At 38.4% G+C, this 27,350-nt stretch overlaps 1 protein-coding gene across 1 annotated transcript; it reads left to right on the plus strand.

Moving 5' to 3' along the window:
* LOC128380880 (rho-related GTP-binding protein RhoN-like) lies at window positions 1-27,341 on the plus strand. Its single transcript, XM_053340755.1, has 5 exons — window positions 1-105; window positions 1,406-1,493; window positions 20,521-20,630; window positions 24,337-24,471; window positions 27,087-27,341. The coding sequence occupies exons 1-5, from the start codon at window positions 1-3 to the stop codon at window positions 27,339-27,341; spliced, it is 693 nt and encodes a 230-aa protein (XP_053196730.1).
* The last annotated feature ends 9 nt before the right edge of the window (window positions 27,342-27,350 follow it).

Genomic DNA, 27,350 nt, shown 5'->3' on the forward strand with positions numbered 1-27,350 from the left:
ATGGAGAGCAAAGGATTACTTCGCTGTAAGATTGTGGTTGTCGGTGACACGCAGTGTGGAAAGACGGCTCTCCTCCACGTTTTTGCCAAAGACTCGTACCCAGAGGTAAGGCAGGATTACATAAAGATAAACGCATGGGTGATGACTGCAATACATGTGCGTAAAACCCTTAAACCATATAGCAGCACAAAGTCTCGACGTAGTCTGACATTTCCAGTAAAACTTCAAAACCTGCGTGAATAACCTACATTCTGGAAACTGACGACTGATGACTTTATTTGTTTACATTTATTTATTTTAATGTGACTTTGTCCTTTTCTCACCACGAACTGACGCACTGTAAATTGGAGCAGAATGACACCCAGGGGTGATTTCTTTAGATAGGGTTCTCTATTTTTTATACAATGTTCTCTGTTCTCTATTATAAAAGCAAAGCAACAAATAAACACAACATAAAACAAAAAAACGATAAACCACTTTGGGCTTCAGATCCCTGCTCATATCTTGTGTTTCTACAGCGCATTAAACGCTGGTAGTTTGTGCGCTTTTGCGCACCGCGCGCGTGTGCTGCCGTCGGTCGCTGAACTGGAGCAATCTGGTCTGTAAATACAAAAACATCACAGCAACCAAAATTCCTCTGAGCAACACGCTGAATGACCACCTGTGCGTGTACATGTGCATGTGTAGGTTGTGTGCTGCAGAGAGACATGTTGTAGTGTGGGGTCCAAATACTCTGGTTGTCTAATCAACAATCAGGATAAAACAATTTAGGCACCAGAGTTTGTCTCTTAAAGATATTAACTACTGGACATGACACTTTTTGTGAATGACTGCATAAAATAATCTTAATCTCACTATGCAGGAACATGCATGGTACTGTAAACAATTTGGAAAGGATCAATTCAGATTTTGAACTGATAAATACAATATTATTATATATATCTTACCTGTGTGTAAATTCTGATGTCAATACATGTACAATACACTAACAACTACAAGGAATACAAATAAAATTCATTTACATATCTTACACTGAGCAGATGCAAAACATATTGTATTTTGTCCCAAAGAAGAAATAAAAAAAAGATGTCTTGGACTTGAGGGTTTTTTTTTTTAAAGTTCAATCTAAACTCTTGAACAGTTGAGGATAATCGAATCAAAGCTTTTTGACCTAAATGAGTTTGAAAATAGGTCAAAGCTTATAGAACTGGCCTTATCTACTTCCCATACACACCATCTTGTGCCTCTCATGTTTATCATTGCAACCTCATCTGCACTACAGTTGATTTAATGTATTGGTTTTTTTCTACCCTAAAGTATCTTGATATACCTTCAAACAAAAATGACAATGTAAATTACACACCTCCCAGTTTCAGTCTAATTTTAGCGATATGTCTCATTTCAGAATTATGTTCCCACGGTGTTTGAGAATTACACAGCCAGCTTCGAGATCGACAAACAGCGGATCGAGCTCAACATGTGGGACACTTCAGGTAAGACGCTCTTGGATTTGGTTTGAGCATCACCCATTCTTGGCAGGATTACAGTAGCATGCCAACGCGATGAGAGGTGTACCGCATCATCAGGCCATGAAGAAGTTAACAGGCTCTCCAGATTGGCAGACAGCTGACTCCTCGGAGCATTCAACAACATCCAGGCTGTGGGCCAAAAACATTAGCAGCCACAGCTAGAGTGTGTCACGTTAATCTGTTGGGAGTTCTGAGACATATATAAAAAAAACCACTTCAAACTAATTTGAGTCTGTTTTACATGTAGGCACAGCAGTGGCAGACACAGTACTAGTCAGTGTTTATGTAACTCCACTCCTGTCATCGCCTTTAGACTTAATTTGACACTTGTAGTTGGTTTTAAACAGACGCTTCAGAGTTACAGCAGCTCTGTGAGAGGATAAACAACTTGTCATTCAACACTTATCTGTTCCACATAAAAGCAACACTTACGCATGCTGAGAATTGGCTGCATACATGATTCAATTGCTCTTGTGAATTGGCATCATGAACAAATAGATGCGACAGTGTTGTAACAAGTTAATTTTGTTATTTTGAGATAAAAAAAATGTTGACTGCAGAGTTGTTTGTCCACTCCAAGTACTAATATAGCTTTGGGCATGTTGTTCTAAACCGTAAAGTTAACTGTAATATGTCCGGATGTCGCAATGTTGACTTTTACACTCAAAAAGTTTTTCAGTGCAGGGTATTGAGTAAAAAAGCTGATTTTGTACAGTCAGATTCTTTCAGGCTCCAAATGCAAACTAACTTTCTTCCTATTTTAGCCTTTAGGCCCTTTGGCATTTCATTCCCACTTATGTAACAACACCCTAAAACTTGTTCTCACAACGCAGCGTTAATGCAGAGCTTCCCATTTATCTCCACCCAGGCAGACAGACAGACCAGCTAAACAAGCTGCTTAAAAGCCACAGCTGCTTAGGCGGGTGTTGCCTCTTGGTACGCAGTGGGTGAGGCCTCTCCACTGTGTTTGAATAACACCCTCTAACACTGCTGGTTGTCCCACACACACCTTTCTTTCATCGAGCTGTGTGGTTGATAACAATTGCACCCATGCAACACTTAAACAGTAATTTACTGCATTGCACAGACCAAAAACATTAAATTCATCGCTTTGTGTGAAATATTTGACATTCAGGCCATTACTGTTTTATTAATGGGATACAATAAAGGCTGGATAGGTGTGAATGTGTGTACCTTGATGATTAGGATGTGTGAGGTGTTTGTGAAAGAGTCTTCATGCTTAGCCAAGTTTTGCTAAACCTTCTCCATAAATACATTTAACAAAAATCTATTTCTGAGCATCTGTGCAACCGGGAGAGAAAAATAGTATTATTTTTTAATAAAGAATACTTATAAAGAGTTTATGAGAGGATACACACCAGCCAAAAGGGGATTTTTACAACCTGGCAACCCAAATGTTGACTTTTTTGATGAATTTTTACTGAGTTATAAAACAACAGTAACTAACTTATTTGCCTTTTTTCGAACATGACCTATAAGAGAGTGATATTAAAAGCTGTAGAGGTAAAAGTAAAGAAAGAACCTGAGTGGCACCAGGCTTTAACAAACACATTTTGGGAAAAAAAGGTTTGTGAGAGTTAGATGAGAAGATTGATACACATCTTAAGCTGCTAGTCTGGCTCTCTCTTGAGGTAGAAGGTATCTGAATACCAGTACCTCTAAAGCTCAAACAAGATATAACATGTCAATAAGTCAGCTTTGTTGCAGAGATACTAGTAGGCAGATTTTGTCTAGTTTCCTGTTTCCACTCTTCATGTCAAGCTAAGCTAACCAGCTAAAGGCTCCAGCTTCACACTTAAAGGGTAGCCTATAGCTGTTTATCTTAGCTTAGCATAAAGAAGGGAAACAAAATCTCAAATTAACAAAGCTCACCAATTAACACGTTACATCTCACTGAAGCATAAAAATGTGTGCGTACATATTAAACACATGGGATATACTGTGTTGAATTTGTGAGTTTTATTTTATAACCTTTAGACAGAGCTGGAGCTTTTCCCATGTTTCCAGTTATTATGCTAAGCTAAGCAAACCACAGCTAATCTTAGGCTCATTTTTGATGTGGGGAGAAATGGGAGTCATATCTTCTAATCTATCTCTGTGGAAAAAATGTAAAAAAATATATGATTAAATTGTATCTAAAAGATGAGTAAAAATGTTGAATTTGTCCTTTAAATATAATAAATTGGATACCTGCTGAAATCTAGTTCATGGCTGGTGATCCATGTCTGACCGTCGCTGACTTACTACACCTCCCCATAATCTGTTGAGAGGAAATGTGTGTGTGCGTCCCGGTGAGCTATTCTGGGTCTGTCTCAGCAGACAGGTGAATTGGCACCTACATCCGTATTATAACAATTCCCCCCGGTACCTGCTTCTCCCAACTAATGACTCAATAGGGGGATTACAGACACTTGGCGAGCATACAAGGACGATTTCGTGTGTCTGTGTAATACCCATAAGTTTTTAACTTCTGGTCTTACTTGCATCACAATTTCTTATGCAATAACACTTTTGCTGGAATATGTAGCTACATACCTAAGCTGGTGTGTGTTTGTGTATTCACAGGCATGTGCAGGCATGCGTGAGAGACAGCCGGGCAAATGTTTGTAAGCATTCAGTTTGTCGGTGTGTGTGGTTTTGTGTTGGTGTACGGCATGCCAGTGTGAGCCGTTAGCACAATAGTTGAACGACACTAGTGGGAGTGAGGGAATGACTGAAACTTCATAGACAAATCTGTTGTGTTTTCATCACCGAATATCATAACCATGCCATTCGTCCGACAGCCCATTATTTCAAAACCCCAATAGTTCGTAAAACTTCCCATTAGACCAAAAGCCCATTAGTCTGCTAGCCCGTTATCCCAAAAACAAAAGCAAACTGCTCCAAAAATACACACTCTCCCTGCAGGTTTTTTAAAACTTTAATATTTTAGTGTATTTTGATGTACAGTTTACAGAATGCTTGCTTTTTAGTGCATACTAACCCAAACCCAAAAGATGACAGACGGCCTTTTCAGTACATACCTTATATAATGGCAGAATCTGCACCACTGGCATGGGCATTGTGTATTTTTGGAGTAATGGGTGTTCTTTTATCGAGATAGCAGGTCGTCCAGTGGGATATTGTACAAATTATTGGAGTTTCAGAATAATGGACCCTTGGACCAAAGAGCAGTCCCCTAATTTTGAATGATTAAAATGACATCAGGATATAAAGCCTCAATAACAGAATACTTTCAGGGTAAAATATCAGACTTTAATTGATAATCTTGGGTTTGCAAGTAAAGTGGTACAAACCGAATCCTATCAAATATCGCATTTATTCAGAAAGCACCTTTAACTGAACTGATTTGTGATATGTGGCTTCAGAGCACCAAAGTACACAAACTCATCACAGATTTGAAGATATAAAGCCAGAGCTGCTATGTGGACAACAGCAGAGTTAAGATTAGAAGAAGGGAAGATAGGAAGAGATGGAGCAGGTCGGGTGTTGTTGAGTCTCACAGAGAGGAGAGAGCATCAGGCAAGGTGCCAGAACGAGCCTCCGAGCCGCCTGCTCATTGTGCAGAAACAAACAGTGGGTTTAATTAATCGGGCACTTGCTGTGTGACCAAACACTTGCCCCCTGTCTCCTTCATTCTTCATCTCGCTGCACCCCCCTCCAACTCGTCAACCTCCTGCCTCCCTCTTTTACAGCCTTGTTTTCAGACTCCCTGCCTCGTAGGTTAAACTCTATTTCTCTTTTTTTCTTTCTTGCTGCCAAACCAAATTCTTCTTTCCGTCTCTTCTGTGTACAACTGCATTAGCCCTCAGTCTTCTCCCATGTTAGTCTTTCTCTTTCTCTTTCTTGCACTGATGAAGATGAGGAGCAATGTGATTTCAGCTCAAGACCATTACTTGGCAACTGTGTGCCTGCATGACAGTGTAACGAGAAGTTAAAGTGATACAGAGGCGATATTTCTCACTCTGTGCATGAGCGTGTGTTTGTATTACTTAATAACTCATTTGTGGTAATATGCTTCAGTGAAGAGTTATGAATATGCATCATGTAAGCACAATATAAACAAATAAAAGACTAGATTTCAATTTAGAATATTAAGATTATTATTATTATTAGATTAAGCCTCAAGATTACTGTAGGTAATATTGCTTGTGTCACCTTTAGGCCCTTATTATTCAATCTTAACAAAAAAATAACCTAATTAGCAAATAATGAAATTATCACAATCTAATTGGCATATGGTGAACATGGACCCCTTTGGCTCCAGAACTGTGGGTCTTGGGCTCCAGAGCAGTTGTTGCTAAACTTGATTGTTAATCCTGTCTTTAAGTGATGTTCTCCCTCTTTGCTATTTTCCATTTTTGAAGGGGTTGTCATTTTGCTCTAAACTATAATACCAGAGGTGGTTGGAATGAACAGTTAGCTCAATGTTTTTCATGTCAATCAAAGAAATCAAAACCTTTCTGTGAGGTTTTTTTTCCTCATCTTTTTGGCTGTGGCACATGCCATCAAAAAATTGAAGAAAGTCTCTGCACACCTAAATATGTGACAGGTGCGTCGGCGGAAAAGCACAACTTGAATAAAACTCATCATAAATGAATAAATACTCCAGCAGTAAGTGAGACCGTGTGTGTGGGAGTTTTTAAAAAATCATTGAGATGATGTCCCCGTTCTTAATCCTGCTTGCAGAGCTCTGATTGGCTTGGTCATTTTTTCAACCTGGCTCTTGGTGCATTTACCAATAAGCTCAATGCCTTGTTAAATCAGGCAGCAATTCAGAGGCCTGTAACCAAAATCTATCGAATACTTACTCCTTCAGTCTGTTTTGTAATTGTATAAATGTTTCCTGTACGCTATAATGCTAGGCTTGAAAATAATCATGAACTTGAAATGAGAAAAACCAGGAAACACCTAAAAATCAACAAAATAGTTTCTGCTCATAACAAATTGCTCAAGTCCTCCTTTGTAAGAAGCTTCTGCAATATTTTAACATGCAATGGACCTTGTGGAGTCATTAAAAAATCATCATTAGATCAATTCACCATAAAACTCAAAACAGTCTCATCATCTGTAAAAACTGTTGATTATAAATACACAATAGTTGTGTATTGAGCGGTTTTTACTCTTACTCTTAAATAAAAAATACAAGACTAAGAACATGTAATCTGATCCCAGGTGACCTCATGTGCCATACATTTTAGTGTCTGGATTTGCTCTTCTCTGCTCTTTTTCTTCATCTCTTTAAACTCATTCTTTCTTTTTAATATCCACTCTGGCTGCCAGCCTCTCACCGCTCTTGCACTTTCTCATTGTTTCCAACAAGTCAAGGTCAAGAGTCCCACTGTATTGGGGCAGTGCCCTCTCAGCACTCTTGAGCATGATTGGCTTACCTTGCGTTTTCTTTGTCTGTCTCTCCATCTGTCTCAATGTCTCTCTCACTCAATCTTTCTCTCATTTCCTCTGAAAACCCCCACACAGTCATCATCCTTTCCTCTGTGCATCCTAGCATTTCAGATACCACATATGGCTCCCTCTAATCTATCTCTATGTGCTGTGACAAAGAAGAAAAGACTGTGCTTAGTGTAATTTCACAACTGCTTGATCTGTTTCTAGCTGACCATCTTGCGACTAGTATCAAACATCGCAACAAATGATCTTTATCCAGCATGTGTGTATGAGGTGATTTGTGAATGTCTGCATGTTACTGGTTCTGTAGTTTCCCAGTGTGATTTCATTTATTTTCGCAGTTGGCATTCTTGACTGTGTGTTAGCCTAAAGGAATTCACTTTTGATGAGCATCTGCTGTGGTTATTGTCAACTAATTTGCCAGTAAGGTCATAAATTAAATTATGTAGTCATAGACAGAACAATTATACTGAATAATCAGCGACTTCGCAACAACATGACATGTTTTGTTTTTGTGATAATGTGCATAATAGGCTCTGAAATTAGGGTTTGAAGTTTGAGGTAGCTGGCAGGCAAGGCTTTTAGTCGTCTTTGTTGGTTTCATTAAGAACCGGTGTATTTTCTATTTGCTGCAAAAATAATTATAGGTGTAAATCTGAGTTTTGTGTCCTCAGTGGCAGGCTGATGACAACTGGTTTTATGCCTGCAGGATACAAACACAACCCTCCAAAAAAAGCAGGCATCACAGCTGAGCATGTGAAAGTATGAGTCGCCATATGAACTGGCTCGACCGGCAGCGTGACACTTTAAAACAGTGAACAGTGGAAGAATCCATTGATGTTTGCCGCCTTGAACTCTGTCCTCTTCTGGTTCAGAGGTTTTTCTGGGACACTTTCTTGATGGCCTGATAAGTCAATAAAAACATGTCCGAACATATTCCTGAACACAAAAGCCTGTTTGCTTGTTCATATAATCAATTTAGACATGCTGATCCTCATATTTCTGGCACTATACAGTATGTCCTGTATCCATTCCTGTATCCATCTCAAGTTGATGGAGTCAGAGGCTGAGATTGCCCTAACAATCCATCATTCATTCATGAGTAGTTTCTATGACCCCAATTACACGTGCACTCCTTGAAAGAACTACCCAGATGTGCTCTCGGTGAGCATCTGCGTGCATGAGTGGCACCTGGCTCCATGACAGAAACAAGCACAGAAAATAGCTTGGTGTGTTGAAGCGTTTCAGAGGTTTTTGGGATAGAAGCATAGATAGAGGAGAACTGGGTTTTTAGTCCAAGTGCTGTCAGTGTGTTTGTGGTGTATGAGGGTGAGTAAGCATATGAGTAAGTGCCTTGAGAGATTAGACAAGTGGGAAAATATATAAATAGAGACAGTGGAGAGAAAGAGAGATATAGTGTCAAAGAGAAGTGCTCAGTTGTAAGTGCCCATAGGCGAAAGCTGAGTGAGGACTAAATGAGTGTCAGTAGGTTTTCATGGTGCGAGCCAGTTCTCCAGTCAACCTGGTCTGATTCTCTGCTGCTCATGCGGCCCATTAGAAGAGCAAGGGTACATTGAAAATCAATGGCCTAGATGCGTCTCCATTCTCACTCCCAGGGGACTGCTGGTCTGTCTTTCAGTCAGTGGTGCATGTGTAACTGAGAGGTCTGTCCAAGAAAGACACTGAGTCTGGATGAAGATGCACACAGTAGTAACTTTTACACATGACTTTGGATTCACTCTCTCTACAAATTTCTGCATTTTTTTAAATCAGCACTGATTGGTCTCCAAGACTGAGAACTTCTTTCTAACTAATTCAGTTATTCACTCCTACTCCACCAGGCAGTGTAAGCAGGTTTATCCTCCTTTATTTTCATTTAGACACAGAGGCTGTTTTGTGGAGTTTACTACCAACCAGTCATCATCATGTTTTAATATATAGTACCGGTATGTGGTTTTTGGATTTTTACTGACAGTAAGTAACAAAACAACATACTTTATAGTTCAGTAGAATTTAGCTGGTATTTAGATGCTGTTAAATCAATAGACTATACACTTTGAGCCAGTTATCCATATAGTTAAGGTCCATTTTTCATTAAGATGGCCACTTTTACTGACACAGCTGCATATATAATAAGGTGCTTTGTTTGCTTTGACTTTACATTCTAATATTGTTTTCCAAGTCAATGTCCAAACATTTGTTCACATCATTTCTACTTTGCATGAAATGATGCAGATTAACCCATATATCTCACTAAAACACATCTTTTCAATAGAGCTTAGAAAGAATTTTGACATTTTTGGAGCAGGGGTGGAATCCCTCAATGACAAATATTTGGATTGTAACCAATAAAGAAAGCAAAGCAAAACTGAAAAGTGAATATTATTGTCATCAGGTAATTCAAGTATAGGCTAGACTAAAAAAATAAAGTACTTAGATCTAGATGGACATTTCAAGATAGAAAAAATTATTTTGTAGGAATTGGCAGCACCAACTAAAATCATTGAACTCAATTGAAGTAAACAGAACATTGTTCCAAACCCAAACTAAACTCCCTCACCTAACAACTGCTCCGTTGCTAACACCAACATCGTGCAACCAAGGTGAGGGTGAAACAGATGTCAGCTCCACAAACATGCTCATGGAAAGAAATACCTTTTGACAGAAACATGGATTTTATAAATTGTTATGAAGCCGTGTCGATGCACACAGGATCAGATGTCATGTTTTAGGCAGTGGGTCAAACCCATAATGGCTCAGTCGTTACATTATGTGGTTGGAAAAAAGTAATTAGATTTTGTAGTGCACTTTGTTTAGGCACAAAAACACACACAGAGGGCACTCAAGGGGTCTATCTATCCACTTAAGACCCTCTCTATCCTTTATCTATAATTCAAGACGTAGCAATGACCACTCCATTCAACCCCCAACACCCCAGCCATTACCGAGAGGTGAAAAGAGGAAGTGGAGTGGTGGTGGTGGTGTTGACCCTATTTCTGCTGCGTTGTTATATACAGAAATGAAGCATTAGCATTTTTCTGGTGTCATGTTTGTAGAATTAAAAAAAAAATGTATACAGTGCTTAATAAGGCCTCATTGGTCATATACTGACCTCTGAAAGCGAGATCAGATTGAGAATGGTTTATTAAACACTGAATATAAAAATGTAATATTATCAAAGCAACAAATTGTAAACTGATCCAGTATAACACACATACTTACATACTGTATTATCAAATATGTACAATCTGTATCAAGTATCATAGTATAAAATGCTTTTAACTTTTTGATAAACTGCCAATGATTTAGAGTTATAAAACTTATTTTTACTACTTGATTTTATGTCTTAAACTAAAGTAAAATATAAGTTACTCAATGTAAGTTATGCAACAGTGCACAAAGCTTTTAATATATTATTGCTCTACTATTTTTTGGTAGATTTTGATCTCTGTTATCTCTTTTCTTTCCTTTTTCTTAGGCTGTATGGCTTTATAAACCCAAGGCAAGGTTTAGAAGCAGCAGAACAAAGTGTTTGTTTCTATTAAACGAGATATATGGATCAGAGGCTCACATATATTCTCAGAGTTTGAACTCAGAGTCACGGCTGCAGACAGAAATATAAGTTTCTGTGCTGAACTTGACAGCATATAAAATCACAACAGGAGCGGGGAAGTTTAATGTGACGGAGAGATGCCCAGATGCCAGTCTGCTCCCTCTGTCATTAATTTTAGGTCCTGCAGGATTACTGCTGATTTCAGGCAAAACTGCGCTCTGGCAGCGCTCTCCCTCTGTGCTTACTGAGTTAGAAATATGCCAGAGCATCACGTAGAATTTATCATTGCACATCCCATTTTTAATAAATAAACTTTAAGTCAGAATGGAGTAATCTGATTAGACAGAGCTTCAGTGAATTTAGCTCAGTTGTGATTTGCAAGTGGCTGATAAATGTCTGACATCCTCATGCATCATTTTATTACACAATAGTTTTAAATGCTTAACCTGAAGATTCCCCATAAAGACCAGCTGTGGTACGGAAAATATATCTGTCTGTCACATTTTTGACATGCACATTCTCCTCTCTCTCTCTGCTTCTTGATGTGATTGGCAGCACCAGCATCACTTATTCCTCCATGCTGCTTTTCAGGCTATTGTCTCATACTCCGGCAGAGGAGTAAGCATGACAACCAGCAGTTTCTGCTCCACTTACATGAATTCATGTTATATGAACACTAAAAATGGATTATGCTCAACATAGAAAAGAACATCTTGTAGTGTCAATTCGCCACAACTTTAAAATAAACTTTGAATTAAAGAAAGCATTCATCCTCTTGAGCTATTGTTAATTGATTTTGGTAACATTTTAGATGAGGCACTGCTCATCAGGCAGTTTAACCTCTTATGATCACATTGTTAAACATACAATTAGTATAAGTTCTCTAATATTTACTGCAGTATGTAAAGAGTCTCCTTTAACATATTGTTTTTCTGACTGGATTATAACATACAAATCTATCTTTAAAATTCCCTCATAATAAAGCACTATGGGCTGTTTCTTCCCTTCTAATTCCATGTTTAAAATAGAAGGTAAATGATATAAAATGAAACCAGACAGTCAAACTCAGATGTGTGAGAAAGGTCCACGCACAAGCTTGTCCTGGAGCTTTTAACCACAGCTCACAGCCTTCAAACATGACCAAAAGACCACACAAGAGCAAAAGTACAAAGTTTAGTTCCATTAAGACTTCACTTGTGAGAAAAAACATCACTGAATCAACAGTTGCAAAATCTGTAAGAAACCTGTTTTATGACCTTTCTTTACATAGCTAAACTGATCATTTGTTTTTATCAAATGCAAAACAACCTGACACAGTGGAGACAAAGCAAAGCTATATCAGGATTAACTGAATATTGATGTAATTCTGGACGAGGAGAGAGCACATTGTCTCTGCAGGGTGTCTCAAAGTGTTCACGCGTATACGCTGAGTGATTAGCCACGCTGAGCAGGTGTGTGTGTGTGTGTGTATGTGTCTACTGAGTGGACTCTATTACTGTATGATAATCATCTGAACACACCGGCTGATTTCTCTCTTCTGTTATTTTGTAGACAGTTGTATCATCCACACTTTTCACGCAGCGTGAGTGTGTAGCAGTAATGGCGAATCTCTGTGGGTGGTATTATTTTTATGTTCAGGTGGTGGAACTAAAATTCAGTGTATTGGCGTTGAATCTTACTGCCACTTCCCCCATTGGATGTAGCACAGGATTTCAGACCTAGATAAGAACATGAAAAGGCGCTATTTGGTTGAAAGGGCATGACTGGGACAAACAGGATTGTAATATTAATGAGAATTACTGTGCTCTGATGGAAATTGTCATAAGAAAGGATTAACAATGATTTTCTCCGCAAACATCTGAAGGTGTGTGTCTGTTCCTTATGAATGACGCACAGCTGTGAATACTGAAAGATACAACATGAGTGCGATTGTTTCTTATGAGTCACTTTACAGCTTTGAGCTTGACTAACGAAAGAAATCTCTGAAAATACAACAGTGGATGTTTAATAATGAGTTCAGCCAGAATGAAAAAAAAAAGAAAAAAAAAGGAGATATCTCTGGAGCATTGAAAATCACTAACAAGATTTGCCATATTTAACATAGAATAGATAATATGCCTCCCTTCATTTCATAATTAAGAAACCTGCCTAGTGGGGCTCATTAAAGGTTGCTCATCATGAAATTCATAAAAAGCTTATATTCCTCTAAGCTGAATTTATAGCACAGGAATACACACATGGGGTGAGAAATTAAAGGGAAAGTCTGAATAAATACTTGGAAAAACAAAGAGTGCAGGTGATTATATATATATAGAGAGTGTAAGGGTGCTTTCAACCCAATTTAAAACTTAAATAGAAGAATTTGGAATGAAATATCCTTTGCTAAAGAGCATTCACGCTGGCCTGGAAGCTCATGGTGGCCCTTACTAAGACCGTTTATGTTACCTTGTCGCCCCCTAAAACCACAAATTATTGTTTTCTTGCTGTTCAGATTGCAGGAAGTATTAATTAATAAGCTTTAGAGGTGCTGGTAGGCGTATTTCTAGCCAGAGTAGGTAAGCTGTTTCCCCTTGTCATTATGCTAAGCTAAGCTAAGCTAACCACCTCCTTGCTCCAGCACCACAGTTAACACAGGGACATTTTTCTCATCTAACTGTCAGAAAGTATATTTCCCAAAATGCTGAACAATTTCTTTCATCTTTCCCCCATCTGCATTCACTAATTAAAACAATGTTAGATTTATAAATCAGGGAAATGTATGAGAGCTTCGATTATTTAGGGTTATTCTCTGATTCTTTATCTTGGTGTTGAATAAAGAATTGTTAGGGTGTTACCTCTGGGTACTTCATTTAAGCTGTGAATGAGTGCTCCCCTGTGGCACATTAGGGCTGGACAATATCATCTCAAATCTGTACAACAACATACTGTCACATTTATCTTTATAAATGTAATGAGAAGTATGAAGAAATATTCCAGTAGGCTATATGATGTTTCCTCTCTCATGCATTCCCTTTTTATATGTTTGAGTTGGATTCAGGGTTAGATGTTGTTGGTTATTGTAGATATGCTCCATTTAACATCAGATTGAGATCATTTATTTGTTAGAAACTGCTATGAAAGTTGTTGATAATTGTAAGTTGTAAGAGGAAATTAGAAGTGTGGTTTACTGTCCAGCAATATAGGACAACAAATGATGTGCATCAAATTGCACATTTACTTTACTTTGAAGGAAAATGTGTGCATGTTGAACTTCGTGTGTGTATGCTGCCTTCGTCAACTCACAAGGACTCATGCCAACCCTTTTGGACACACCATTATTCCATCTGAAATTAGCAATCTTATGCTTTGTTCACATTTGCTGCCTGGATCGACACATCTTGGCTTCTTCTTTTGTATGAATGATGTACTCTGAAAACTTTGTGTTACACCCAGTGTCTGCTGCACTCAAGTCCACTTGTGTTTTGAGTGCTCACACTCAATGAATTATATGTTAGGAACAGGATACACAAGCATAGTTGATCCTGTAATGTATCATGTAGATTGAGGTTGCTTACATACCAGCTCCTCTGTATTTAAAACTTCAAAGCATGTACTTAATTGAGGGCTTTCTGTCCAGCTTTACGTGTCACATGCAGAAATGTGGTGTAATTCTCCTAAAAGAAAAACAAAATCATTCAGGGAGGACAAACCTTTCTAAGCAGCCACTAAATGCAGAGGAGATATGTTTAAAGCCTGACACAAGTGGATTACATAAAATTACAAGGGGGCAGGGACAATTCATACTTAGCGGTGTGCTGCTGCAAGTAACCAAACAGACAAGAGAAGAAAGGAAATGCAGCTTTCATAAGCATCAAACATCAAAAGTATGACAGAGCCATGTGGAGTCACAGCATGGTGTTGCTGTTTTCCGGACTGCTGTGCGTCACTGTGCCAAACGTTACACAGCAGCCACACATCTAACACAGGCTTGACGTTTTGTTGGCTGCTTATCAGAGAAAATAAAATATAAGCCTGTATGTTATTTTTTACATTCCGTCCTGGTTTGTAAAACATCGTCAGGCAGGATATTACGATTTCAAACTAGCTTTGACGTTCTGTACTTATGTATTTTGGTGTAAACATGTCAAAAAATATTGCCAAACAGAAATGATGTAGTGGATGGTGCCTTTAAATGCTCTAATAATGTCTTTTGAGAGTGTTTGTTATGAGTTAGTTCCTGTTCTGCGGGTTTTACATGGAGACAGATGGTCTGAAGTCTCTTCCCATGAGGGGCATCATACTACAGGTCCCCAAGAGGGTCAGAAAAGCTCACAGATCAATACACATTAGCTGCGGCTCCAGTGCTGAACACGGATTAGTTGACATCATGGAGCCTTGAGGGTAGAGCTTGGGTTGCTGTTAGAAGTGTGTAGGTGTGTGTGTGTGAGTGTGTGTGTGTGTGTGTGTGTGTGTGTGTGTGTACATGTGTGTCTGTGTCAGTGTGAATTTGTCCTTATTATGAAGAGTCAAGTAAGCACTTTCATTATCCAATATGCTAATACTGGTTTTATGAGGAATAGTACGGCTGAATTCACTTATAAGCATGAATGATTTCTTGGTTTCCTACATTTGAAGTAACATATTTAATATAAAAAACATAATAATATGATAATAATGACAGTGAAACGACAATGGCTACAACCTCAAACCCCCTCTAAAATGATAAAAATAAGGATAGTTACAGTTAAGTGCACATGTTATTGAAATAATTAAACATTTGCTATTCTTGGAGCAAGAAAGGAAGGGTTTATTTTGGGGGAAAACATGCATTTGCGTATATTTCATTATCACTCTCATGTGTATAAAGTGTGGAGCTAAAGCCAACAAGTGATTAGCATAAATTTGCTTAACATAAAAACTGGCAACAGGGGGAAACATCTGGCCTGGCTACCAGCCTTTCTAAAGCCCACTAAAACACATTATACAGGTTGTTTAATCTGTACAGACACATTAAAGGATGGGTTCACAATAATCAGGTGTTCATATGAACACTGGAATAGGCCTTTCTTTTTCAATATTATTTCATTATATCATACTGACCATTTGAGGATCCCCTCTTTATGCACTTACAATGTACTGTAAGTGATGGAGGACAAAATCCACAATCCTCTTTCTGTGTAAAAATGCATATTGAAGTTTATCTTAAGCCAGTTTGAAGGTTCAGTTCTCCAAACAAGTCAAATCAAGTAGATATCTATCATCATTACAGTCTTTTTAGTGCAGGAGTATAAAATAATACTATAGTTACTTTACTTCCACTGCAGGTCACAAAAAAGAAGGAATTCAATGCTAAAAATACTGCAAATGTGGCAGATATCAATTAAATATGACTAACTCAGACAGAAGCCTCATATAGGCCTTGGATCAACTTTTAAATGCATTTTTGCATAAAATGACTGGACACACTATTGATTTTGGCCCCCATCATTTGCACTTTTAACAGCCAGTATGAACAGGAGGGATGATTACAGCAAGGAAAACCTCTTTCAGTGTTCATATGGATACATTACTGTTGTTTAAAACAGAATTGGAAAACTTTGAACCTATCCTTTAATGTAAAAATGATAATAATCATGGTGACAACAAAGATGACTCCAGGCAGTCATTGCACACAACTGTTGTGCAATCTTTAGAGATACCCACAGGCATATTATCTAAATTTAGACAGAGCCAGGCTAACTCTTTCCCCCTGTTTCCAGCCTTTATGCTAGGCTAACTAATCACCATCTAGTTCCAACTCTTTATTACTGCACTGTTCTGGTTTTGTATCTTACTTTCAAACAAGCCAGTCAGGCACCACATGAGACTTCCATCCCATTCCTTTATCTTCTTACTGTGAGATGATTTTGCTTGTATGTCTTCTCTTGACAGATGAGGCGAATGGATGTTTGAATATGTTATGTAAATGTGTGTATCTATGGTGTTATGTGTACTCTGTGTATCTGTAGTGGCCTTATGCCAAGTTCAGATCAAAGTAGCATAATGCAGGCTAAAGAAATTATTCATATGAATTCAAAGTATCAAAACAATAAGCAATAATAAAGTCTGTTGGTTTAATTAACTTCTTGCTGGGTTAGGATTAGGGTTGTGCTACATCATTGGTTGATACCAATTTGAGCCAATCATCTACCAAAATATACTTGAAAAATGGCTCCAACTTGCTCAAACATGAGAGTGGTATCAATCTAGTCCTCAGAAAAAAGCAAATAACTGTATTTCCCATATGTACTATTTAAGGTACAACCTCCTGCATGTTGTTGGGATGGTTGATGGCACAATTCAAAAGCCTTTGACAGTTTAATTAAATGACAGTTTTTTTTCAAAGCTGACTCTGAGGTATCTGTTTCTGAAACCATTGATGAGAGAAGGAGGATTCAAGTGCAGAGACACTCCAATCTCAGGAGATTCTCGATGCTTGTTTATTCTGGAAGCTGTAGATGGACTGAACAGAGGACTGAATACACCAGAGAAAAGCAATCACCTAAACCTGACAGACAGGTTGCTAAATACACAGCTCACGTTGTCTTTATGGGCAGCAAGTTCTAAGACTAAACATTTTGGAGTGAGGGTACCAAACAGTTACATTAGATAATGCTGTAGATATTTCTGTTGATCAGTTTGATTATCTGATCTACCAGCAGGAAATTTAGCTCCTTTACTACATTGACAGTTACAGAGTGCACTGCCTAATCAGCACCCTGGATAGCTCTTTTATATCAGTTTATTTTAAAAAAAATCGTGGTGCTTATTTGCATAGACCTGTTGTTGTTTGCAACTGTTATGACTCCTAACTTTTATAATGGAGAATAGATTTCCAGCGACATTATTTCCGCTTGAAAAAATGCAGACGTGGACCAGAAAGTTACATGCCTTTTTAAAATAACATTAAAGCACAATGGAGTTTCATTGTTATTATTCAGTATTCAGCTGTGCTCCTTTTTATTCTGTCTTGCCTTGGGGGGAAGTTTAGGAGAGAATTCATTGTTGTGATGGGAGGCTTTATAGAATAGAGAGAAGAGAACATTTTTGAATAAAACTTGACTTTCATCCCCAAAAAACCCAATCATAACTCAAAGTCCACTTACTAGCTTTTTAGAGAGCTCGTGCCCTCTTCTTGCCTTCCTCAGTAGATGGAGTTGCTCAGTTGTCATGGAGATAGCTCCATTATTATGACTGGTCGTCAAATATGTTAAGACTTGATTATATATATATAATATCATAATTACTGAGATTTATTTTTCTTCCTCATTGTCATGATTGATGCACAACTTAGTCTGCTGTTCAATCTTTTATAAGAAGCTAAAGACAGAAAAAGATGTGGATAATGAAAATAATAACTTATATCTTAAGTTGGTTATCTCTGTACATGAAATCATTTTAGGTGTGTGGTAAAATTAATTTGTTATTTTGCAGTAGTCGGCATGAGTTACAATGATAGCAGCTAACCAAGAGAAATTACTCTGCTGTAGCCTGTACAGACCCGGTGTACTTCCAAAAGTGCTTGCTAAGCAGCTCTGCAAATGACTTCTTTTACTGCATCCCATCCTATTGCTCAGATGTGGCCAGCAGTATTTCATAAATACAGTTTGCATGGCTTCAGGAAGCTTGTTGTATCATAACTGCAGAAAACAGATTAAAAGATATTAGATATTTCACATTCTTTCCTTTTCTGTTGGAGCCATATGTCTGGCACTGTTATAAAATAGCTCAACATTTTGCAATTATGTAAATACAAAAAAACACCAAACATCCCAGTAATATTTAAAAACAAATGTCTGAACTGTACAGCTTTATGAATACAAATATAAAAAACTCAGACTTTTCAACACTGCAGCTGATCACATTGGCTATCTGATGCAGAGGTGGAGCTGTCAGTGTGAAGCTGAGCTACAGTTGTCAGAGACGGTTCACTGCTGCCATTGAGTACGTGTGGAGGCTGTGGAGACCATGGTTTATGGGGACCATCGGACATGCTTTCATTCTCCCCTGTTCCCTTCGCCTCTTGTTGAATGAATCGTTCTCATTTTCTGCAGATATTTAGATAGTCTGAACTCACTAAATGCTAAAATGCAAAAGGGAAAGTGAGATAGTGTATGTGTGCATGCATGTTCACATGTGTAAACCCCAGGAGCACGAATTAGTCAGCGTGACCGGAAACAATGGTTAGGTCTTTAATTTGAGATGTCTGACCTGGACAAACACTTTTTGCTTTGGGGTAGATTTTTATACCACAGTGAAAATTACATTAAATGTGGCAGCTTTTTTTAGCTTGTGTCTTCCACACAAGCTATCTGTTTGTTTGCCTGCAGGTGTGTTGATGTTGTATAATCAAAATATGAAATTACCTGGGTGAGTGTTTTTCATAGTTTTGGCCATCCATTATTATCAGCTGTGACATCATTTTACTCTCTAAATGATACGAGACAGGTTGCAAACAAAACCCCATTTTCATGATTGATGTTATGTCATATATCAAAATTACAATACATTGGAAAATTGTGCTTAACTTCATTTTAACTTCCAAATTTATGCAGACAATACAGTTTAACTGGGGATTTGTTTACAACCTGAACCCTGTTTAAAATTGAGACAGAGCTACATTGTTTAATAAAATATCACAGCTGATACAAGATGGTCAAAACTACACAAATTGGGTTGCAAAATAACAGAATTTTCATTTTAAAGTCACAGTAAAATGGCATCTAGCTTCTTTAATGTGAACTATTTCTGAGTGAAATGTAATATGCAGGCAGGGTATAACTTTGAGAGGGATTTGATGAAATTGTTCAGGGATTATGGTTTGATCACTCATAGTGGGAGTAGCTTTGTGAGCATGGAGTCTCTGGAAAGCACAGTGATTTGGAGCTGTAGATTTATTCGCCTCCATTGACACATCTCTCAATATTAAAAAATTATAGGATAGTCCTCAACCACATACAGTACCAATCAAAAGTTTGGACAAACTTTCCCATTTGGTACTGTACATTGTAATGTACACTGAAAAAATGTAAGATTTATTGCTGACTGATATCTGAACACACTGAAAATATAGCTCTGCTCAGTATTATGACTAACAAGCAGATTAGACATGATGTGCGGAATTAGCTGGAAACCTGAAATCACATTACATTGGCTCATGTATATGCCCCTGAGTACAGGATGAGTCATCAAAAATGTTCTATATCTTGCAGGAAAAGAGAGAAATTCTTATTTTTTGATACATATATTTGGTTCATATCAAGAAATAATATAGCAATTAATGCTGAAAATATATAATAGAAACAGATTAAGGACTACAATAATGCAATTTCTATTTCACTTGATCTGTAAGAATCTACTACAACCATAAAAGTTTGATTATTTCCAAAGTAATGTCTGTGTAAATAATTTAAATGCCATGTATTGTGTTTTTGTTTGTATGTGTGGCAGCAGCTCTAGAGACAGCCAGGCTCTATGGGAATTTTCTCTCGAACCCGTTTTTGTTTAGTTGCCAAAGCCCTGTGTATTGATACAAAAGCACGTAGTGTTGGAGACAATGAAATGGAGAGAGAATGTTGTCCCCTCTGGATAGGAATGTGTCCTCTTGCCCAGGTCACAATGCTCAAATTCAGCCCGGGCCCCCGCAAAAAAAAATGCCATTCTGAAATACCAGGTGACAGTTTTTGTGAGCCATTCATTATATCACTGTCACTGGTCTGCCTGTTGGCTTATTCAAGACTGTCAGACCAACAGACCAGTTGTTGACGAGGCCCCTCTGTTCATTTTGAAAGTCATGAATCACACCCACTCATTGTCATGTGCTGAGCGGGTTAGTTTATTGTAATTACATTTAATCATAGTAATTTCTGCCAGAGGTGCTCCATAATCACTCACCTTGTGACAAAAAAAACGTAACTTTTAAGCCAAGTAACTAAATTACATACAATCGACCTGGAAATTTTGGTCACGTCTGTTTGCATTTTTCGCCCACAGGTTCAGCCTACTATGACAATGTGCGGCCGTTGGCCTATCCCGACTCAGACGCTGTACTCATCTGCTTTGACATCAGCCGCCCGGAGACGATGGACAGCGTGCTGAAAAAGGTCAGTGTCACATTACTAAAAGTGTGAATGTGTCCTGATTTTTGCCTTTTTTCCAACATAGCTGAAACTGCTTTAAGGTACATTTTGTCTCCAGCAGAAACAGGGCACCCTCAATGGATAGGATGGTGATATTCTATATTTGATTATTGCTGACAAATCCCATTTAAACATAAAAACCAATGATGAAACCCTGAACTCCATTGTAGCTTATTCCACAGTGCTATAAACCTCCATTGTTTACCAAATGTGCAGCTTAAAATAGTCCCCAACAAATGCACTAATTAGAGATGTCTGCAAAAAACTACTGTGCCCAGCTGTTTTAGTAAATTATTTATTGTTTTTGGGCCTTTCATTTGGTTTACTGGTGATAAGACAAATATAAAATAATGCCAGATTTATCCTTTAAAACTATGTAAATAAAACTAAGTGGACAAAACCTTCCAATTACGAGGTAATTTATTCAAGAACTGCTGAAAGGTTTCACAGCTAACTAACACATATCAGCATTAAGCATCAAGTGCATTGGAGCGTTTGATGGGACCTCCTTTCACTTGGTAGACATTCCTTCAGTTGACGCCTTATTCATTCAATCCTTGACATCATCAGCACAAGACAAAACACTTATCTTTTATGTTGAACAAATTCTCACATCTACAGAGGGGCCCATTTGAGAACTAACTTGAACTTTGACCCTATTAGATGACCTCAGTAATAGTGGTGAATATATTGATCTCACAATGCATACACAGGATGCCAAAGTGACAGGTTGAGGGATCACTTTATTCATGTTTAGAGGAGAAATCATCGTCAAGCACTCCGATACAACTTCTTGGGTATCTAATTTAAGTGCTCAAGTATGGCAATGTGCCATCGTGTCCTGTTTCCATTTACTCTGACATGTTTTTTTATTTGCCTTCAGCAAGCTTTGGTTCACAAATAATGCCCTTGCGGTACAAAGCACTTTTTCTTCTGCCATTTCTGACAGCCCTCTGCCGAACCAATTCATGCACACTCCAATTTTCTTTTTAGAAAGACTATTCTTTCTCAGCATTGCTAAGCTAGAAAAATACCCCTTCTACTCCTTATCACTTCCCTTTTTCCTTTTCGTATCCTTTGTTCTCTTCAGTCCAATCTCTCTTCGAATGCTCATTCCAATCTCCCATGTTTGGCTGTCTGTATTTCTCATCTAGCATTACTCAACCTAAGATGTTATCCCCGTCTCTAGCCAGCTATCACACTTTTTTAAACACTTCAACCCTTTCTTTGCAGCTGGCAACATTTTCTCACCCTTTCGTTTTTCCATCACTTCTTTACCAGGACCCTACTAGCATTCTCGCAGCTCCTGTCTACATATTTTTTCTCTCTCTCTCTTCTGCTTTTGGTTTGGAAAATTCTGAAGATTATAAAAGCTGTGTTGAGACAGCCACTTCATCCAATTCTCAAAGAATAAAACTAAGAATAAAAGATGCTACACAAACTTCAAGGCAGAGGATGACAGATGCACATTCAAACAAACAGCCCCAGCTGATGATGTAAGGGTTACTGTAAAGTCACAGGTGTTTTGGCTGTTATGGGAATAGTGACTACACCATGTATGTAATCATATAATATTAACTTCTCAGTTCATTAAACACCACAAATTCCTTGTCATGTTACTGAGGACATGACCTCAGTGTCCTTAATCATGTCTGGAGCCTTAGTGGTTCTCATGTATTTTGAAAGTGCAGTTACCTGAGTAGCAGTTATTGTTGGATGAAACATGAATACATGAATATATGCTAAGGTAAAATTGTTTCCACTAAGTCTCAGACAGTAATTCTTACCAGACAAAAACTGAATTGTCAGCTGAAATTACTGAAAACACCCAGTCTCCATTTTCATCCTTCTGATACACCAAACTCTCAGCTCCAACAGCTCGTATTCTGTAGTATCCGAGACAAAACTTTCACCAATTCTTAACATTGACGCAAACAATAAACCTCTCTTTCCATGGGTCCTTTGTGACTCATGTACAGTAAATTGCTGCTTTTCACCATTTGCACAGTGTTTCACAGAGAGTCCTATTGAAAGGCAACAGCTCACTCTGCACGACAGCACAGCTAACTGGAGCCTGTAACAGCCACGACACTTGCACACAAGGAGAAAACATCTCCTTGTAATCGCGAACAAATGGAACAACAGTGCTCAACATGGTTGCCTGTGCCATGGTGTGAGGAGATACTGAATGGACTCTCAGAGAGAATGAGCTTAATAGTTAAAAACATGTCTGTGGGCTGTAATGAGTATTGTGTCTCTGTCTTCTCCCAGCATCGCGCTGTTGTAAGCTCATTGTGGCGCTAACAAAGTATCCATATTGTACTGTTAGTATGTCTCTTTTATCCAAATGTGGTCTGCTGAGGCCTGTTTGAGTGTCTCATGACTGTCATATCAAGTGATGTGCAGCAAATCCTGGGTATGGGGTTTTAAAGGACCCTACTGTGCCAATGTTTTTCTATCTTTTATGGTGTGTTCAAACCAGCAATATCGCCTGTAGTAAGAAAAATACACACGGCTGCACTGCTGTGAGTGTTGCTACAGGTTACTAGTGAAAAAGAACAAATAAGAACCAGGAGGTCAAATTTATAAGACACATCAGCTTACACTAAAAGTTATCATGGCAGCAAGATACAAAAACAGTGGCACAGTCCTTTAAGCTTTGCACATTTTGTTATTTGAAAATTTACAAATACACAGTATCATCCTGTAAAATTTCAGTAGTACACTAACAAAAAAGCATTTTCTTTCAAATCTAAATCAGCATAATAGTTTGAATAGAAAATGTGTTTTTGTTTTAAAATGAGTACTGTTAACAGCTGTTGTTATGCTGTTATTAAAAGGGCTGGATATTGTTTGAATTATTTAAATAACTGAAAATTGATCAAAATGTAAACAAGACTGAAAAGCTTTTGGTACTTGACAATTTGGGATAGTTGATGATACATTTCAGATGTTACTCCAAAAGGACTGAGACTCATTATTCAGCCCCTGTGATGGTGGAAGATAGTAGCCTCAAGCAGGTAAACAGAGATTTTGAGCTGACAGTTCAGTGAAAGGAGCTTTAAGTGATCTCTGACCCGCTTTCCTCATTAAAGTTAAAGTTAAAACAAAAAACTTTGACTGCTACACATTATGGCCAAAACTATGTAGACACCCTTATTTACATACCTGGGCTACTTAAGTTCCCCCTTGGCCCAAAATTAGGCAGAGGTGGTACCTCATAGTTTTAAAACAATATTTATCCTCTGTTTTTTCCCCTCTTAAAAAGGCATTTTAAGACATACGTATTTGGACCTTGAACCAAAATTTTAAGATGACTGTAGACAATAACTATTTTCCAACTTTGTGGCTACAGTTTGGGTGAAGCCCTTTCTTGTTTCAACATGACAATGCCCTCATTGTAAAAGCGAAATCCATAAAAAAAAATTCTTCCCATGGTGTGGAAGAATTGACTAGTCTATACAGAGCGTTGATCTCAACCCCATCCATCACCTTTGGGATGAACTGGAGTGCCAGGCCTGATCGCACATCACCTGAAGAGTGGAGGCTGTTGTAGCAGCAGATTCATGCTCACAAACTTTTGGCCACATGGTGTATCATCCTCTGTTCACCTCATATTTAATTTATAAGAGCTCTGTGCAGTGATTTGTATTTGTCTGTTGATCCACAGTGGCAAGGTGAGACGCAGGAGTTCTGTCCCAATGCCAAAGTGGTGCTGGTCGGCTGCAAGTTGGACATGAGGACAGATCTCAACGTCTTGAGGGAGCTTTCCAAACACAGACTCATTCCTATTACCCATGAACAGGTGAGGAGTGCAAAGAAAACTCAACTCGTCTTAAATTTGTATGCTTTCTATTCTATTTCCAGGCAGTATCTGTAATGATCAACATCATCTACATTCAAGTTAACTTCTGCTCCTGCAACCATTAGTAAAAAAATACCCTGTACACAACAAAGTAACAGCAATTCTGAATGTATGAAGCACTGAGCCATATCTGTGGCATTTATTTAAGATAATAATATTTGGAACATGCATGACATATGGTTTTAAATGTACAGTCCTCTATAATTTTCCACTGCAGTGATTTTCATTTGCCTATAATAACAGTGATTTACGTACAAATATCATAGAATAATTCCAGTAAAATGACACTCATTACTTCACTTCCTTGTGCACGTAAACAAAACTTCTGCAAATGAATTAGAAGAATGACATTTGCTTCAGATCATAACTTCAACAAATATGGAAGCGCAAGGGGCCGGATGCATAAAACTCTGTAGATTCATGAACAAAGACAGAGACAAAGAGCAGGATGTGCGATAATGCAATTGTTTTGTTTGTGTCTTAGAGCAATGAACAGTGGCATGCATGAATTTTAATAGCCTATTTTCATGTAAATGTGAATTCCCACTTCTTGGCAGCCTTTTGTCAACAAATTAATATTTTCTCATACCTCCAACAAAGCAAAGGTAACAACCTTCATTGTCCTGTCAGTAATGGCATTAAAATTGGTCCATCACAATAGATTAGTTTCTCTGCATAAAATGATTGAAATCCAAATCAGGATAAAACCTTTGATTACACATATACACATTTTTTTTTAAATGTAACTGCAGCCATTTTAATCTTGAAAGCATTTTCCACATTTCACATTAATTTGTATTAAAATCCTCACTGACAGCAACTTTGACATTGTTTGACAATAGATCTAAAGCTAATCTCCCTAAATTAAAAAAAGAAGTTTATTTTAGCCGCAATGAAACTATATGAACCTACAATTTTCTATTGACCTGTTTTTGCCACATTTATCATTAAGGAGTGAGCAATTAACACCAAAAAAAGGAAAAAAAGCGTTTGGTGTATTTCAGGCTGAATAATGTGAATCCACTAGCTTTGTAGTATTGCACAAGAGAAACCTTAATCCTGACAACAAAGACATAAGCACAGTACGTCTGTGGTCAAACAATTGACGTGACTGTGGTCAGACTCAATCAATATCACAGAAAACAACAGGTTGAAAATAGTTGAATGGTGTACTGTGAACCAAAGAGCTTTTTTTAATGAGCTCCATTCAAAGAGCTGCGCAGCAAATGGCCACAAGCTGGGACCTTTACATTTCAGCCACTTGACCAAGTGATGTGATCCCCAGGGGAAGTGCATTTGCCAGAATGAACAGGACATGAACTGCTCATCTACTGCTGGCAGTGGCGTCAAAATAGAGGCTTGAAATGTTGGAAGATTTCCATTAATGCAAAAATAATGCAGCCTCGCTCGTAACACAGCTGAAGCCATTAATACTTTTTCATAGAGAACGAATAATATTGCCCCATCTGCCAGCTGGATACTCCTTCAATATGGCATATCTCTAACACTGATGACTCAACACCTATGCTGTCACGCAGTGTAGATGTGTCATTGCCAAACTGAAACCGACTGATGACACACTTCGCAAAGAATGAAATAAAGTGAGAAGCAGACCGAAGGCAACAGAGAAGTGTTATCTAAGAGCAGGTTTAGCTGAATCAATGACCAATCAAGTCTAGGTTCACCCTCTCTTATTATCAGATACAGCCAAACACACAGAGTCAGTGTTGTTGGAGACCAGGCCGACAAAATGAAAGCATCCACTAGTCCAGATTTAAGATGGTACTAACCACTGCTGGGAATAAGCTGAGCTTTTACACTCGAATTTTACAGTCACATAGATAAGCTTTGAATATTTCATAGCTGTGTGGGGGATCTTAGATTTCTGGACGCCCCATCTAGCTATCGTGCATCTGAGAGTTCAGGCTATTATTAAGTGGGGAGTTTTTACTGTACATAAGCAAGCAAGAATAATCTACCAGGCCAAATAATACAAAAAACAAATGATAAATATCTAGAGGATGTTTTGCAAAAAGCCTGCTGTGTATGCTGTGCTAAATGACGTGTATGTTGTGCAAATGTTTCACTAACCTCTACTGAATTGCATGATGTTTCAGTCAGTGTACAAGTATTTTGTGGGTTCAACATAGTTTAAAGACATTAAAGGTTGCAGAAAAACATCATTTCCACCACATGACCCCTCTCTCTCTAACACTCACACAATTAGTTTGTCATAGCTCTAAGTATTGGCTCTCCACAGCTCTCTCGGTGAGTCACCTGCTTTTGAACTACAAGTACGAACTGAGTCACACAAAGGTGTAGCTGCCCAGCACCTAAGAGCAGACATGCAGTTAGAAACTAGCTGGACTAGATAGTAACTACAGAGCCAGATATTTTCCACGGGATTCATCAGGTTGCCAAGAACATGATGATATATCAGTGTTGTTTACAGCTTGTTCTAATTGGCCAAAAAAATCAGTTAATGTAGCTTTAAGTGTTCACTCGATATTTGCCCTCTTACAAGACTTGTTTTCTGTGTTTTTCTCTATTTGTAGGGCACTCATTTGGCGAGGCAGATCGGTGCCGTGGCCTATGCAGAGTGCACTTCAAAGTATTCTGAGAACAGCGTCCGTGATGTTTTCCACGTCACCACAGTGGCGTCTGTGTCCCGCATCCACCGGCCTCAGCTCAAACGTGCTGGCTCACGTCGCGGCCTCAAGCGGGTCTCCCAGCAGCCGCCCCGGACTGAGATTCACGAGCATCCCCCTCCCATTAGAAAGGACCGGGCCAAAAGCTGTGTGCTCATGTAGAGTCGGACC

This window comes from Scomber japonicus, chromosome 20, assembly GCF_027409825.1.
Source record: "Scomber japonicus isolate fScoJap1 chromosome 20, fScoJap1.pri, whole genome shotgun sequence".
NCBI classification, from domain to species: domain Eukaryota; kingdom Metazoa; phylum Chordata; class Actinopteri; order Scombriformes; family Scombridae; genus Scomber; species Scomber japonicus.